The 12341-nt window shown below is 41.0% G+C and overlaps 1 protein-coding gene across 3 annotated transcripts in view; it reads right to left on the bottom strand.

Moving 5' to 3' along the window:
• Window positions 1–12341, bottom strand: part of lama2 (laminin, alpha 2) — a 152526-nt gene that overhangs the window by 103159 nt on the left and 37026 nt on the right. For all 3 annotated transcript variants that reach the window (XM_084030945.1, XM_084030946.1, XM_084030947.1), the window contains exons 4-13: window positions 11021–11072; window positions 9763–9953; window positions 6555–6734; window positions 5555–5644; window positions 3645–3762; window positions 2230–2408; window positions 2038–2137; window positions 1528–1585; window positions 430–532; window positions 84–224 (exon numbers count right to left, since the gene is read on the bottom strand). In XM_084030945.1, the coding sequence (XP_083887071.1) occupies window positions 84–224; window positions 430–532; window positions 1528–1585; window positions 2038–2137; window positions 2230–2408; window positions 3645–3762; window positions 5555–5644; window positions 6555–6734; window positions 9763–9953; window positions 11021–11072 (1212 nt within the window). The remainder of the gene's footprint in view (window positions 1–83; window positions 225–429; window positions 533–1527; window positions 1586–2037; window positions 2138–2229; window positions 2409–3644; window positions 3763–5554; window positions 5645–6554; window positions 6735–9762; window positions 9954–11020; window positions 11073–12341) is intronic.

Below are 12341 nucleotides of genomic sequence, written 5' to 3'. Positions count from 1 at the left end.
ATGTGAAACCCAGATAAAAAGAAAAAAAAGTATGTGTATGTGTGTGTGTGTGTGTGTGTGTGTGTGGGGGGTACATTTCCTACATTGCTATAGGTCCATGTGGAGGCAGAGCACTGACTGGAAATGCCCATACAGGAGCACTTTTCACAGCCACGTCGATTGTCACCTTGGAGGTTGTAGAACCCCAGTTTACAGCGGTCGCAGTTTTCTCCCTCCACATTTTCCTGCAGGACGGAAAGACAGAGACACAGAGAGAGAGAGAGAAAGAGAGAGAGAGAGAGAGCAAGAGTGAGACAAAAAAAAATGCAGCAAAGTTAATGGGCTGCCCTCAAACTGACGTTATGAGCACAAAGCATGTTATTGCAGTGTTAATGTGGTGAAGATAATGATGACAAGGCTAGAAAGGTTAGTGCATTAAAGTGTGTGTACCTTGCACACGCAGGGTGTTATACATGGGTCATCGTTGGTGCTTCCTTCCACGCTGCAGTTACAGCGCTCGCAGGATGGGTAGCCCATATAACCGACAGCACACCTGAAGACGAGTGGGTTTAATAACAGTCATAAAGATGAAGGGGCCGAGTATTGGAGAGGCCTTCCTGTCACTAGAAGGTCACAGGGTCAATTGTCCTAACAACTTTCTGCGTTGATCCCGGGGTCAGACACCGAATCTTTTGTTTGCAGCTAACAGCTGACCTAGCATGACAGGGTTTTGTACATGTATGTATAATCTCAGAGGGACTATATAGAAAAATCTCCCTAATTAAGAGAGAAAGTGGGCTGAAGCAAAGTCTATTAAAGGGCATTTGAAGGAAGTGATTTTAAAGACGACACTTATTCTGCTGATCTGATCTGAGGGCAGTCATTAAAAAGTTTTTTTTTGGGGGGGGGGGGGGGGGTTGTATCAGCTTTTAGATTAGATTACATTACATTAAACCTGAACGAGACCCGCAGGGAAGTCGAGTCGCCGCAGTGGGGAAAAAAGATAATACGACAAGCAATTATAGCAATAAGAGATAATGATAATAGAATGAGTAATTTAAGATGAAGCGCCTTGTTGACAGTTTTACAGGTAGGACAGGAAGTGTTTCCGGTTTTTGTTTGTATGCCTTTTGATTCACAGGTTGTGCTTTTAACCTCAGAAAAACAAGACTCCCCTTGATGTTACAGGGCTACATTCAAGTCCCTTACAAATGAATATGTAAAACTTTAAGAACTGATTATATCAAAGCATGCAGTCAAAGAAAAAACAATCAACAATCAAATGCGATGTCCATTCATCCAGTGAATTCTTCACATCATGTACGGCACTGAAGCAAATGGGTGTGTGACAATACATATCATCAATGATCTTAATAGAAACTTTCTGGCACTTTCCAAACACTAATTGGAACAGACAACAGCTGAAAGGTTCTGCTCACCTGTCACATTGTATCTGTCTCTTTGTGTGTGTGTGTGTGTGTGTGTGTGTGTGTGTGTGTGTGTGTGTGTGTGTGTGTGTGTGTGTGTGTGTGTGTGTGTGTGTCTCACCTGTCACATTGCAGACCCCCAAAACCCTCCTTACACCGGCATGACCCTGTTGGCTGACCTGTCAGTCAAACACACACAGGAGATGCGCACGCACGCACACACACACACACACACACACACATTTTTAAAAACAGTGCAAATGAAACACTCTTTGATGTGGCCGCACCTAAAATAGCTCCTCTTTCTAGACATAAAATAAAAAATACAAAGAGGAGTAAAATTATCTCTAATATAAATAGGTGTTCTGTTCCGTCAAAGGCAGTTTTCATTAACAGAGCCTTCTGTGCACACAGCTTAACTTGAATAACCCCAACCCCATAGGAATTCAAAGCTGGACTGAATCGATGAGATGTTGGTGTTGATGAAGTGCTGCTTTTGAAAATTAATGAAAATGTGTGTTTGCTCATTCACTGAGAGCCTCTGTAAGTGTGTCTACTAGTTCAAACATGAACAATTGAGACTGATACACATAAGGAAGGAGAAAGATAATAAAAAAGTATATTTGCATACTGGGCGTAGCCTGGCTTAAATCTGCAACACACGATTGGCTGATGGAGCCATGCGAATGACATGAGCAGGGGAGGCACGGGTTCTCATCCTCAGCGTTCACCTGGTCGGGAGAAGAAGAACGTATTTTCACACACACTCACTTAATCATAACACTTTTCAAATAAGGCACAGGTGCACGCGTATGTGGCGTACCCCAGCAGGTCTGTAGAATCCATCGGCGCACGTCTCACAGTTGATTCCAGCTGTGTTGTCGCGGCAACCAATGCAGACTCCACCCCCGCTGTTTCGACCTCGGATGTTCAAGCTGAGTGACAGGTCCGCAACCGTCTGATTAAAGTAGCACTCAGCTGCCTTACCGTGGCAGTTACACTCTGAAAACACACACAAACATTTGGAAGTGGAATTGATATGGATTGAGTCCGGGCCCCGCTTTTAAACCTCTGAACCACCCAGCCAAGAATTTAAAAGGTATGTTTTCTTAAAAAAAATAAAAAATGATTCAATTAAATTCTGCATTGTATCAGAAATGAACACTTTGCAAATACCAGATTCTGTACAATAAAAAAAAAAAAATAATAAGTGTTAAATTCCAACATTCACTTGACAAACTTGAAGCTTCGACTGAACTACAGGTTGTTTAAACAGAGCAGAGAGGGGAGGACGTAAGTAGCGGTTGTAAAAATGGAAATAGCTCAATATGTATAGCAATTTCTTTTAATAATCTATGGCATTATAACTGTTATACTATAAAAAAAACGTTTTGAGTTCACCACTTCTAGCTATGAGTGTGCTGCGTTAGAAAAATCTGACAGGAGCAAATAAACTCCCTGAAACTGCTTCAGGACCAGAGGGTTAATCTATTTACTTCTTGAGAATAGGAGTTTAGAAAAACATCAAACCCTGTTTTGAAGACAGTATCCGAAGGTTCCCACTCTGACCTTGAGCAGTGTGTTATCTCGACGGTCCAGAGAGGAAAAAGTGGCTCTCCGCTTGCCCTCACCATTTCCATTAGTATAGTTGTGGGTGATGAGTCAAGCATTAGCCGAGACTCCTACTTAACTTAACTTCACTTGAAATTCACAAATAAAAGCAAGTGTGGCTCTGTAGTGTGATTGTGGAGGCGATTTAAAAAGTTGTTACAGAACAAGGATCATGGGGATCTGACTGGCAGATCCACTCATGTGGAGGCTTATCAGATGACACTGCAGAGCATTATATACAGTAAGGCTTACAATGCTGTGAGAAAGGAAAGTTACAGGATGCTGACCGTTCTGTTTGGTGGAATAACAGCGACGGAGATAATATGTGCAAATGCCACTTCTATCTCTTTTATGGACCCAAAGCAGACTTTTGATGGCTTTATATGATCTTATGAGGGAGCTTCTCAGTTCAATTCTGGAAAGCATAAATCCTTATAAACTGTAGGTGTGTTGTAGTAATACAGTACTACCTATAACAATTGACATGTGGTGTATAAACGTACGTATGTGGAAGAACATTTACGTAGGGAAAGTTTGAAAAGTGACTGTTGGTTTCTGTAGGAATTGTGGGTAGTTTGTGTGGAGTTGTAAGTGTGTAATTTGTCGCCCGCGTCGTGTGTTTCTTACTCTCGCAGACATGTCGAGTGAGGAAGGTTCCTGCCATCCAGGGCTGCTGGTGGTAACCAGGGCAACAATGATCACAGCTCTCCCCGCATGTGTTGTGTTCACATTCACAGCTGAACTTCTACAGAGACAGACAGACACACACACACACACACACACACACACACACACACACACACAGACACACACAACAACACACATTTACAAATGCGTGAAAAAAAAGTTTCTCAATTAAACAGACATGAGCAACTGTGTTTGAATAAATGGATCATCTGCTAGCTCTAAATGTTGGACATCAACTCGACATTGATTTTGGTACATCCTGCATACAGTTGGAAGGATGAAGCCATTCAAACAGACGCAGCAGATACAGATTTTGTCCATGTTAGTTTTACACAATGAGAAAACCAATGTAACATTCCAAAAACAATCTTTCTTTTTTTTTCAGATGGCATTGATTACATCCTGTAACTAAAATGTTACTGACTACTGCTGACGTTCATTCACATGACTGTGAAGATGGAGGGCTGCAAACAGGTAATTACCAACATTTGCTATTGAAAGCCAATCAGACAACAATGTATTCACAGGAGAGCCAACGACAATGAAAGAACTTGGTTCACTTTCCAGTTTGTCAGTCAGCAAATGGGTTCACGATTTATCTCCCCGGAGAGAAAGGGAAAAACAGTCAAAGCAGGATGTAGCAGGACATTTGCCAACTCCGAGGTTCTGTTATTCAATTTAGGACTTTCTGTAAATTGGTTGATGTGAAGAGGGTGCCAGTTTTAACTGAGGAGAGCAGCACAATAGCACAGCGAGAGCCAAGTTTGGATTTGTTGGCACAAGTAAGTTTGCCCCTTTTTTATCTGAGATGCAACGCTACGGCTCTGGCTTCGGGCTGCTATCGTACGGAGCATGCATCAGAACAAATGTTCTGGAGACGATCATCAACAAATCATCTCACAGGTCTCCACCTTTTCTGCTTCCTGAACGTCTGCCCAGGACTTCATGGACGAACTTGGAACCCAAGGAAATGTTTCTTTTTGCTGGAACACATACTATGTCCCACCTATGAGGTCTTATATTTGAACCCTAAAGCCATACATGTGTTCTCAAGAAGTGGTATTCGAAAGATTTTGTCATTTGAACCACTTCAAAGGCAGCTCTAATTTTATAACATTTCGTTATGGCAAGAATTGAAACTTGACTCAAAAACATAAATGCGTTCAAGTTCATGTGACAACACGATCCTGGAGGTTAGTGATCGAACCAAAAAAAGTCAATACCATTCAACAGGGACATACTTTACGTTTGACACAAAATGAAATGGAAGAAATGTTCATTTTAATGTATTTACTATACAAAAAAAGCAGATTAGTTCCTTATTGTGATAAAATGGTATGTAATGTAAAGGAAACGAGTAAGACATGGACTTTAGGAATGGGTAGAAGAGAGAAGAAGAGACTGGGGCTCTTTACACACCAGTGACATCACTTATTGTGAATGACATCATCACCAAGGGACCAGACACCAGTGTCACATCTAAGTTGGTCTTCGTGGTACAGCCTCGGGACATGTAAAGGACACAAGGCTGTGTGTGTGTGTGTGTGTGTGTGTGTGTGTGTGTGTGTGTGTGTGTGTGGGGTGAGAGAGACGGAGAAGGATCAGGTGTCTGGAATCAAATACTCCACTGTTTGAAGTGACACGGGAGACAACGCTTCACTGTGTCTCCTGTGTCCCCTGCAGACAGGCACACACACACACACACACACACACACAAAGTTTGATACAAGGTGGTAGATAAAAAGCTGGTGCCTGAGGGCGGCCAGCTCCTGTTCAACAGCATGGAGGAGCTGCATTACCTTGGCGGAGGTGTGAAGTGGACTGAGAGAACAGAGAGTGAAGTATTTTACCTTTGTAACGGTGTTGAGTGGACAAGCTTTGGCGTGGCCGTAGCAGATACACATCCCACCTACTGAGATGTCCTTAATGGAGTAGTAGTACTGTGAAGAAGCAAAAAGAGGGAACGTGAGAACACGTGGTCACCAGTGTGACAGCGTTAATGAGCGCATTAGCGGAATTAGAACGAGACTCTCTTATCTCAGCGGAGATTACACTTGACAAAGGATATCCTGAGCGAACAAATGATGTCATGTGTTGATGTGTTGAACAGCAGTACTGGTAAATGGTGAATTACTGCATTGAAGCGCTTTACAGTTTTCTTTTTATTCACACATCGATGCAGACGGATGGTAGTGAGCTGCCATGCAAGATGCTGGCCTCGTGCTGACCATCAGGAGCCATTCAGTGTCTAAGGACACTTCAGGACCAGGGTCCAGGACCAGGGTCCAGGAGAAGGTTTCACACGTGTTATTTCTTTTTTTCGATTATGGATGACAATATAATGTATAGTCCAGGTTGTTTTTGTTTTACTGTCACATTATCTGTTGATTTTTGCTTTATATAGCGTGACTCTCGTCAGTATGATTCCTGTTTAATGAGAGTTCATCACATTGAACAAATATTATGGTTACAATTAAGCTTTTACGACACATTTAAGACACATTGATGGAGTTAACATTACACCCTATGAGTTGTATGGGAGACCACTGTTACAAGAATGATACACCTAAATAAATAGTAAATTATGACAAATTAAGAATGACAGGATTTTTATTGGTTATCAGTTTGTTTTAGTAAATCACTGGTAAACCTTAGTATCTTGTTACAATGAGTCATAATTATCATTTAATATCTGATATTTATGAGTTAATCAAACATTTGGGATAGTCAAGTTCTATCACACCTCATCACAATTACGAGATACTAAGCCATTGCTTTGATGTACCATAATTTAAAAAAAGCACGGGGAAAAAAACAGAAAAGAGCAGAAAAGAAAAGTGTTGAGCTCACCCGTCTCGTCACGATGGTATCGATGTCTCTCGCGTCATTGAGTGTCAGGGTCATGAGGTCGGCGTTCAGCGTTCTGATTCGCTGGAACACCAGCCTGATGTAGCGGGCGGAGGTGAAGTTCAGCAGCGTCGGGGAGGGGTCGTCCGCACTGGGCCGGCCATTGATCAAAGACGTGTGGATCTATAGACAAACAGACAGGTAAGTAGTGACGTATAGCAGCAGGGTCAAACTGAGACACTGGGCTGCTGAGACAAACACTGAAGGTGCTTTTAGTCTCTCACAATGGCAGATGGTGGAGGGGGTGAAAGAGGAAACATTAACAAATGGGAGGAAGAGGATGAGCAGCAACAACCTTTCTGGGAAGCTTTGCTTATGACACATTTGTTATTATATCTTGTGTAAGCTACGACAAATAGCCTCAGGGACGATGTGCTTCTGAGGTGCCAAGAGATATTAATTTATAGGTGGATCAAAAAGAATCAAAAGATTAAACCTGCAGACTCACGAACTGTCGGGAACAATCTGGATTCTGTTCACAGTCCTGTCTGAAGCAGACTGATACCAAAGTCAAGGAGATTTTAGAATTTTCAGATTTTGTATTTTTTATTTTTCAGAAAACAAATTCTGTGGTAAGCACAAGTTTATGATACTTACATGCATTGTTCAGCAAGATCATCTTGACAAATGAACACTACATTTGTATCATTTTTTAAACGTAATAGCAATTGGCAGAAGTAAAAAGCTAATGTTAATAAATTAACTATACCACAGTCACAAGAGTGCAAGTATACACAATGATTTTATAAAGACAGACATCATTGTGTAGTCTTATTTAGCCACTTGATAGCAACCACCTTTTAAAGACACATCCATGAAAATGGTATGTAGCCTACTGGCCTAATTTATATCATAGACAAAGCGTTAAAATCTCTTAAGCTTGTGTTTAAGTCGAGGTGAAATGAAAATTCCTTTTTAAGCCATTTAGATCACATCCAGAGTCATAATGTGCAATTATATATATGCGAAACAATCTACAGAAACATAAATTTTTTGGTATTTTAATATCCAAAGTCTTTTTGCAGTCTTGCAACATTTTGCGAAGGCAGAAAATAAGTTTGAACAGTCTCAGAACCAGTTATAGCTATAGTCTAAAAATAATCATCGTTTTAAAATGAGCTTGTAAACTGGCTTATAGGCGAGCTAGCTCTTGTCTTCCAAAGAAGTTGACATTTTTAATTGCAACTGCCTTGCTCCTTTTAAATCATTGTGAATTCATATTCTGTATCACCAAGAATCAACAGGCAGCCACAAGACAAGGAGTGTGAGGTCCTGTCTGCCTGCATGTCTGCCCATCTGCCTGTCTCACTAATGCAGCCAAAAGCAGCGTTTGGGATCTGCAAAAAAAAAGTCTTACAGAGTGGGCTGACTCTGTGTGTGTGTGTGTGTGTGTGTGTGTGTGTGTGTGTGTGTTTGTCAAGGGGGAACACTTGATGGGTGCAAGCTGCACCCTTGGGAGTAACGAAGGGGAGATGGTTGTGTGTGTGTGTGTGTGTGTGTGTGTGTGTGTGTGTGTGTGTGTGTGTGAGGAGTGGTTGGGTGACACTGTGAATGTGTGTGCGATGCTGTGACACGTCGCCTACGACTCATTATGGTTTCACTGTGATCAGACGGCTGGGGAGCTGTCAACCACACACACACACACACACACACACACACACACGCACACACACACGCACGCACACACACACACACACACAAACCTCCGTCGTTACTCGCAGCTCTTGACATCTTCCAGTTCGCACCCCCTCTAGCGCGCCCCCGCGGGACATCGACACACAAGACGAAACACTGAGCACACACACACACACACACACGCACAGACAGCACCCATGTTAATGTGTATACATATTCAGTCATCTAAAATTAGATTTCTTTCTGTGTGTGTGTGTGTTCCATGTTCCACAGTCCTCTTTCTCTTCATTAATGTCAGTAATAGATCAAAATTAAACTATTTTAATAGCTGAAAAGAAATATACCCACCTGTTAGAAAACCAGCTCTGATCTACTAATTAACTAGGAACACAACATGCAGCATTTCATAAATCATCCTTCTCAAAGGACTACCTGGCGTCTTTCTGCTTCCTCACTCATCTTCACATTTTCTGCTTATGATTCATGTCCAGCAACTGTAACACTGTAGCAACATCTCCTCTCCTAACTCAGTTTTTTGCTTCCAGACCCGCTGCCCTGTGACCGTCGTTCCCCGTGACCTCGCCATCACCCGCCTGCACAGCGAGCCCTCATTCCTCCTAATCAGTCACTTAGTATGTACACCTATCCACGCGATCGCTCTCTTCCTCTCATCATCTTTCACACCTCCAAGCCATGAAGTTCCAGCCTTTGCCCTGCCTGCGTGCTTTGGATGTGTTTGTATTCCCTTAATGCGTACCTGTTTTGTCTACTTGCATGTTACACAATGCTGTACGAGAAAAACAATACTCTGCAGGCGTAGTTTTCTGCCAACCAAGTGAACCCAGGAATTCTAACACAGTTAAACAAATTAAATTCCAGTGGTGCAAAGTACATTTACTCAACTGTACTTGATATTTTTGACATATTACCATATGTACCATTTGAGTATTTGCATTCTATTCTAGATTATACTTCTGCTCCTACATTTTAGAGGTAAATGTACATTTTACACCACTACATTTATTTGATACTCATAGTAACTTTTAATTAAAAAAAACAAAAAAAAAACACATGCTATGCTTATATGAGTACTATAGACTTGTACTATAGGTGACTGCTAATGTACCAAGTAGAGATTTAAAATTGGCAACATTACAACATTAAAATACCGTTACATGTATTTGTTAAAGATAAAAAATACTTTGAAAGTAGCCATTCTGTACAATGACTACTTTTACTTTTTACATATTTTTACTTTAAGTACGTGTTGGTGATACTTCTGTAATACTTCTGTACTTTTACTCGATTCAGTTTATCCCGACTCACCTCTCTGCATCCCCCGAGCGCATCTCAAACCAATGCAAGCAAAGCTCTAGGGACCAAAACTCAATTCAGTTTTAATCATTGCAGCTTAAGTAGACCTCGCATTATCCAAGTCATTTTAATCTACACACCCAATCAAAACCTCCCCAACCAACCCTGACTCCAACCCCCTCCATCCCAGTCTGAGTGTTACCTCTCCGTTCTCCAGGGGGTGAATCTTTGAATAAAAAGATGTGCAGATAACTTCGTCGTCTCTGGTGTAGAACGGAGGTCCTGTCCGTGGATTGATGTTGAACCTCGTCAGGCACTCCGTGTCTGTGATGGCGTAGTACTGCCAGGGCTCAAAGGTCACACCGTCTATCGAACGCTCTAAGACCCAGTTACCTGCGGACAAAACAAAAATAATGGCAAAGAAAATAATGATGACATGCTTCAGACGTGTGATGCAGGAAACGGATCAATAAAACATAATGATGGACATCCAAGACTGTGGACGGGTCACCCTACTTAAAATACATAGAAAATTGACAGAACGTTCAATTCCACTCAGTTTCTTGACAGCAAATCTGTGATATTTCACCTCCTACTGATTGAATGTAAAGTGGCACATAAACAGAACACATAAAAGCTGATCCCAACACTAGGAAACACTAGGAAATGATCAGGATATGCCAGTTTCAGCATGATGCATAGAATCGGACCATCTTTAGGCATTTAACTCAACATGTAAACTTTATTTTTATATGTTTTAATATAAAGCACTTTTTGTCAGTTCACATTATGTTTCTTCAGTTGCCATTAATGTCGTCTCTTTACCAAAATGTTGCTCTGAAGTGGTTTCATGTGGTTTAATAGTTATTAGTTGTATCCTTTTGTTGTGGGATGTCCTTGTGTATGAAAAGATTAATCAGCTCTTGCTTAACCTGATTTCATACAATGCCATTCAAGACGTTTTCTGCCAAGAGACACTTTTTCTCTCTCAATGATACAAGTTCTGTATAGTAGTATGAAAGCTGAATGTCTTGAACCTGTAAATGTAGAAAATAAAATATATATATGGAATATGGTGAAGACTGAAATAGGAAATGTCTTCTTTTTTATTATAACTTTACTTAGATAGATAGATAGATAGATAGATAGATAGATAGATAGATTGATAGATAGATAGATAGATAGATAGATAGATAGATAGATAGATAGATAGATAGATAGATAGATAGATAGATAGAAACATAAAACAGGTGGTGAAAACAGAAGACTATTACTTAGAGCAAAGCACAGTAACGCAGACAATAAGACAATCATAAGTGATCAGGAGTGTGTTTGGTTGCTGGGTTTTAATCTCAAAGACGCATCTGCAAATCATGACCATTTCAAATCATACAATTTGGAATTTTATTTAATTATTTTATTTTATTGCCCAAATAGAAACAACGAAGCAAACTGGTTACCAGGACGAGGTGAGTTGGCTGCCTTCAAGATCATGTAGGCGATCTGGAAAACCTGGAAGAACACAGAGAGACGGAGGACAGGATTAATGAAAAACAGTTTTAATTTCCAAAATAAATCTCGTTCAAATCAGTAGGTTTCTTTTTTTCTTTACAACATTGGTTTGGTTTAAACTCAAGGTGTAACTTTCTTTTCCCAGAGATATTATGGCCGTTGTCTGAAATTCACGGCCGTTTACTCACTCACTATTGTATTCTTACAAATGATCAGGATTCACCTTGTAAATATTCATAATATTAATAATAAATGACCAGATTGCCAATAAAAATACAATTACATTTCCTTCAGTTTGATCACCAACAAGACAGAAAGACTGGATGTAGGTCAAATGCCGACTCCCCGTCTCTCTCCAACACCCCGTCGTTCACCCCATCCTTCCCCTCAGAGCATTTCTCGCTTTCTTCTCATGATGTGGGAAGCAGTGTCACATTGCAGCAATTAGAATAGAGAGAAAGCAACCGAGTGTATGTGTGTGTGTGTGTGTGTGTGTGAGAGAGAGAGAGAGAGAGAGAGAGAGAGAGAGAGAGAGAGAGAGAGAGAGTGTGTATTTCAGGGTAACCTTATAGCAGTCATTCAAATCCACTACAAAGAGTCAATGTTACTTGTATTCCCACTGAGAACGAAATAGTGTGTTCTTTAAGTGTGTGTGTGTGTGTGAGAGAGAGAGAGAGAGAGAGAGAGGGAAAGAGAGAGAGAGAGAGGGAAAGAGAGAGCTCGAGCTCTCAGCGGTAGCTTGTTTTATGGTGACAGCTTTGGGACAGCTCGGCAGCTCCAGCAGCTAAACATAGATGAACAGCTAACTAATGCAGTGTGTTTGTGTGTGTGTGTGTGTGTATGTGTGTGTGTGTGTGTGTGTGTGTGTGTGTGTGTGTGTGTGTGTATGTATTGGGGGGGGGGGGGGGGGGGGGGGGGGTGTTTGCAATGTCATATTCTAGGTTTTGATCGTCTGGGATCAGACGGGGGATTTAAAAAAAAAAAATGTTTTGCCTCAAAAACTCAACACAGCATCAACAGATAAACACACCAATAACTGTCCTGCAGGAAATCACACGGCTCATAAATACATGTTTATCTTGCATCTGTGACATTAAATGTCAGGTAGGTACGTTGACGGTGCGTTCACGTCATGGACGGATCATATCATCGCACTTTATAATTTAATTGGCTGGATTCACATTTCAAGCTGAGTTTTTTTTTTTTATTCGTCTTTTATTTTATTTGGTTTGGCAATTTGGAGCTCAAACTATAAGCTCAAACTCGCAA

The sequence above is a fragment of the Eutrigla gurnardus genome (assembly GCF_963514095.1).
Source record: "Eutrigla gurnardus genome assembly, chromosome: 16".
Classification (NCBI taxonomy): domain Eukaryota; kingdom Metazoa; phylum Chordata; class Actinopteri; order Perciformes; family Triglidae; genus Eutrigla; species Eutrigla gurnardus.
The sequence above is the reverse complement of the archived record's forward strand: the minus strand, read 5'-3'. Positions and strand labels throughout refer to the sequence as shown.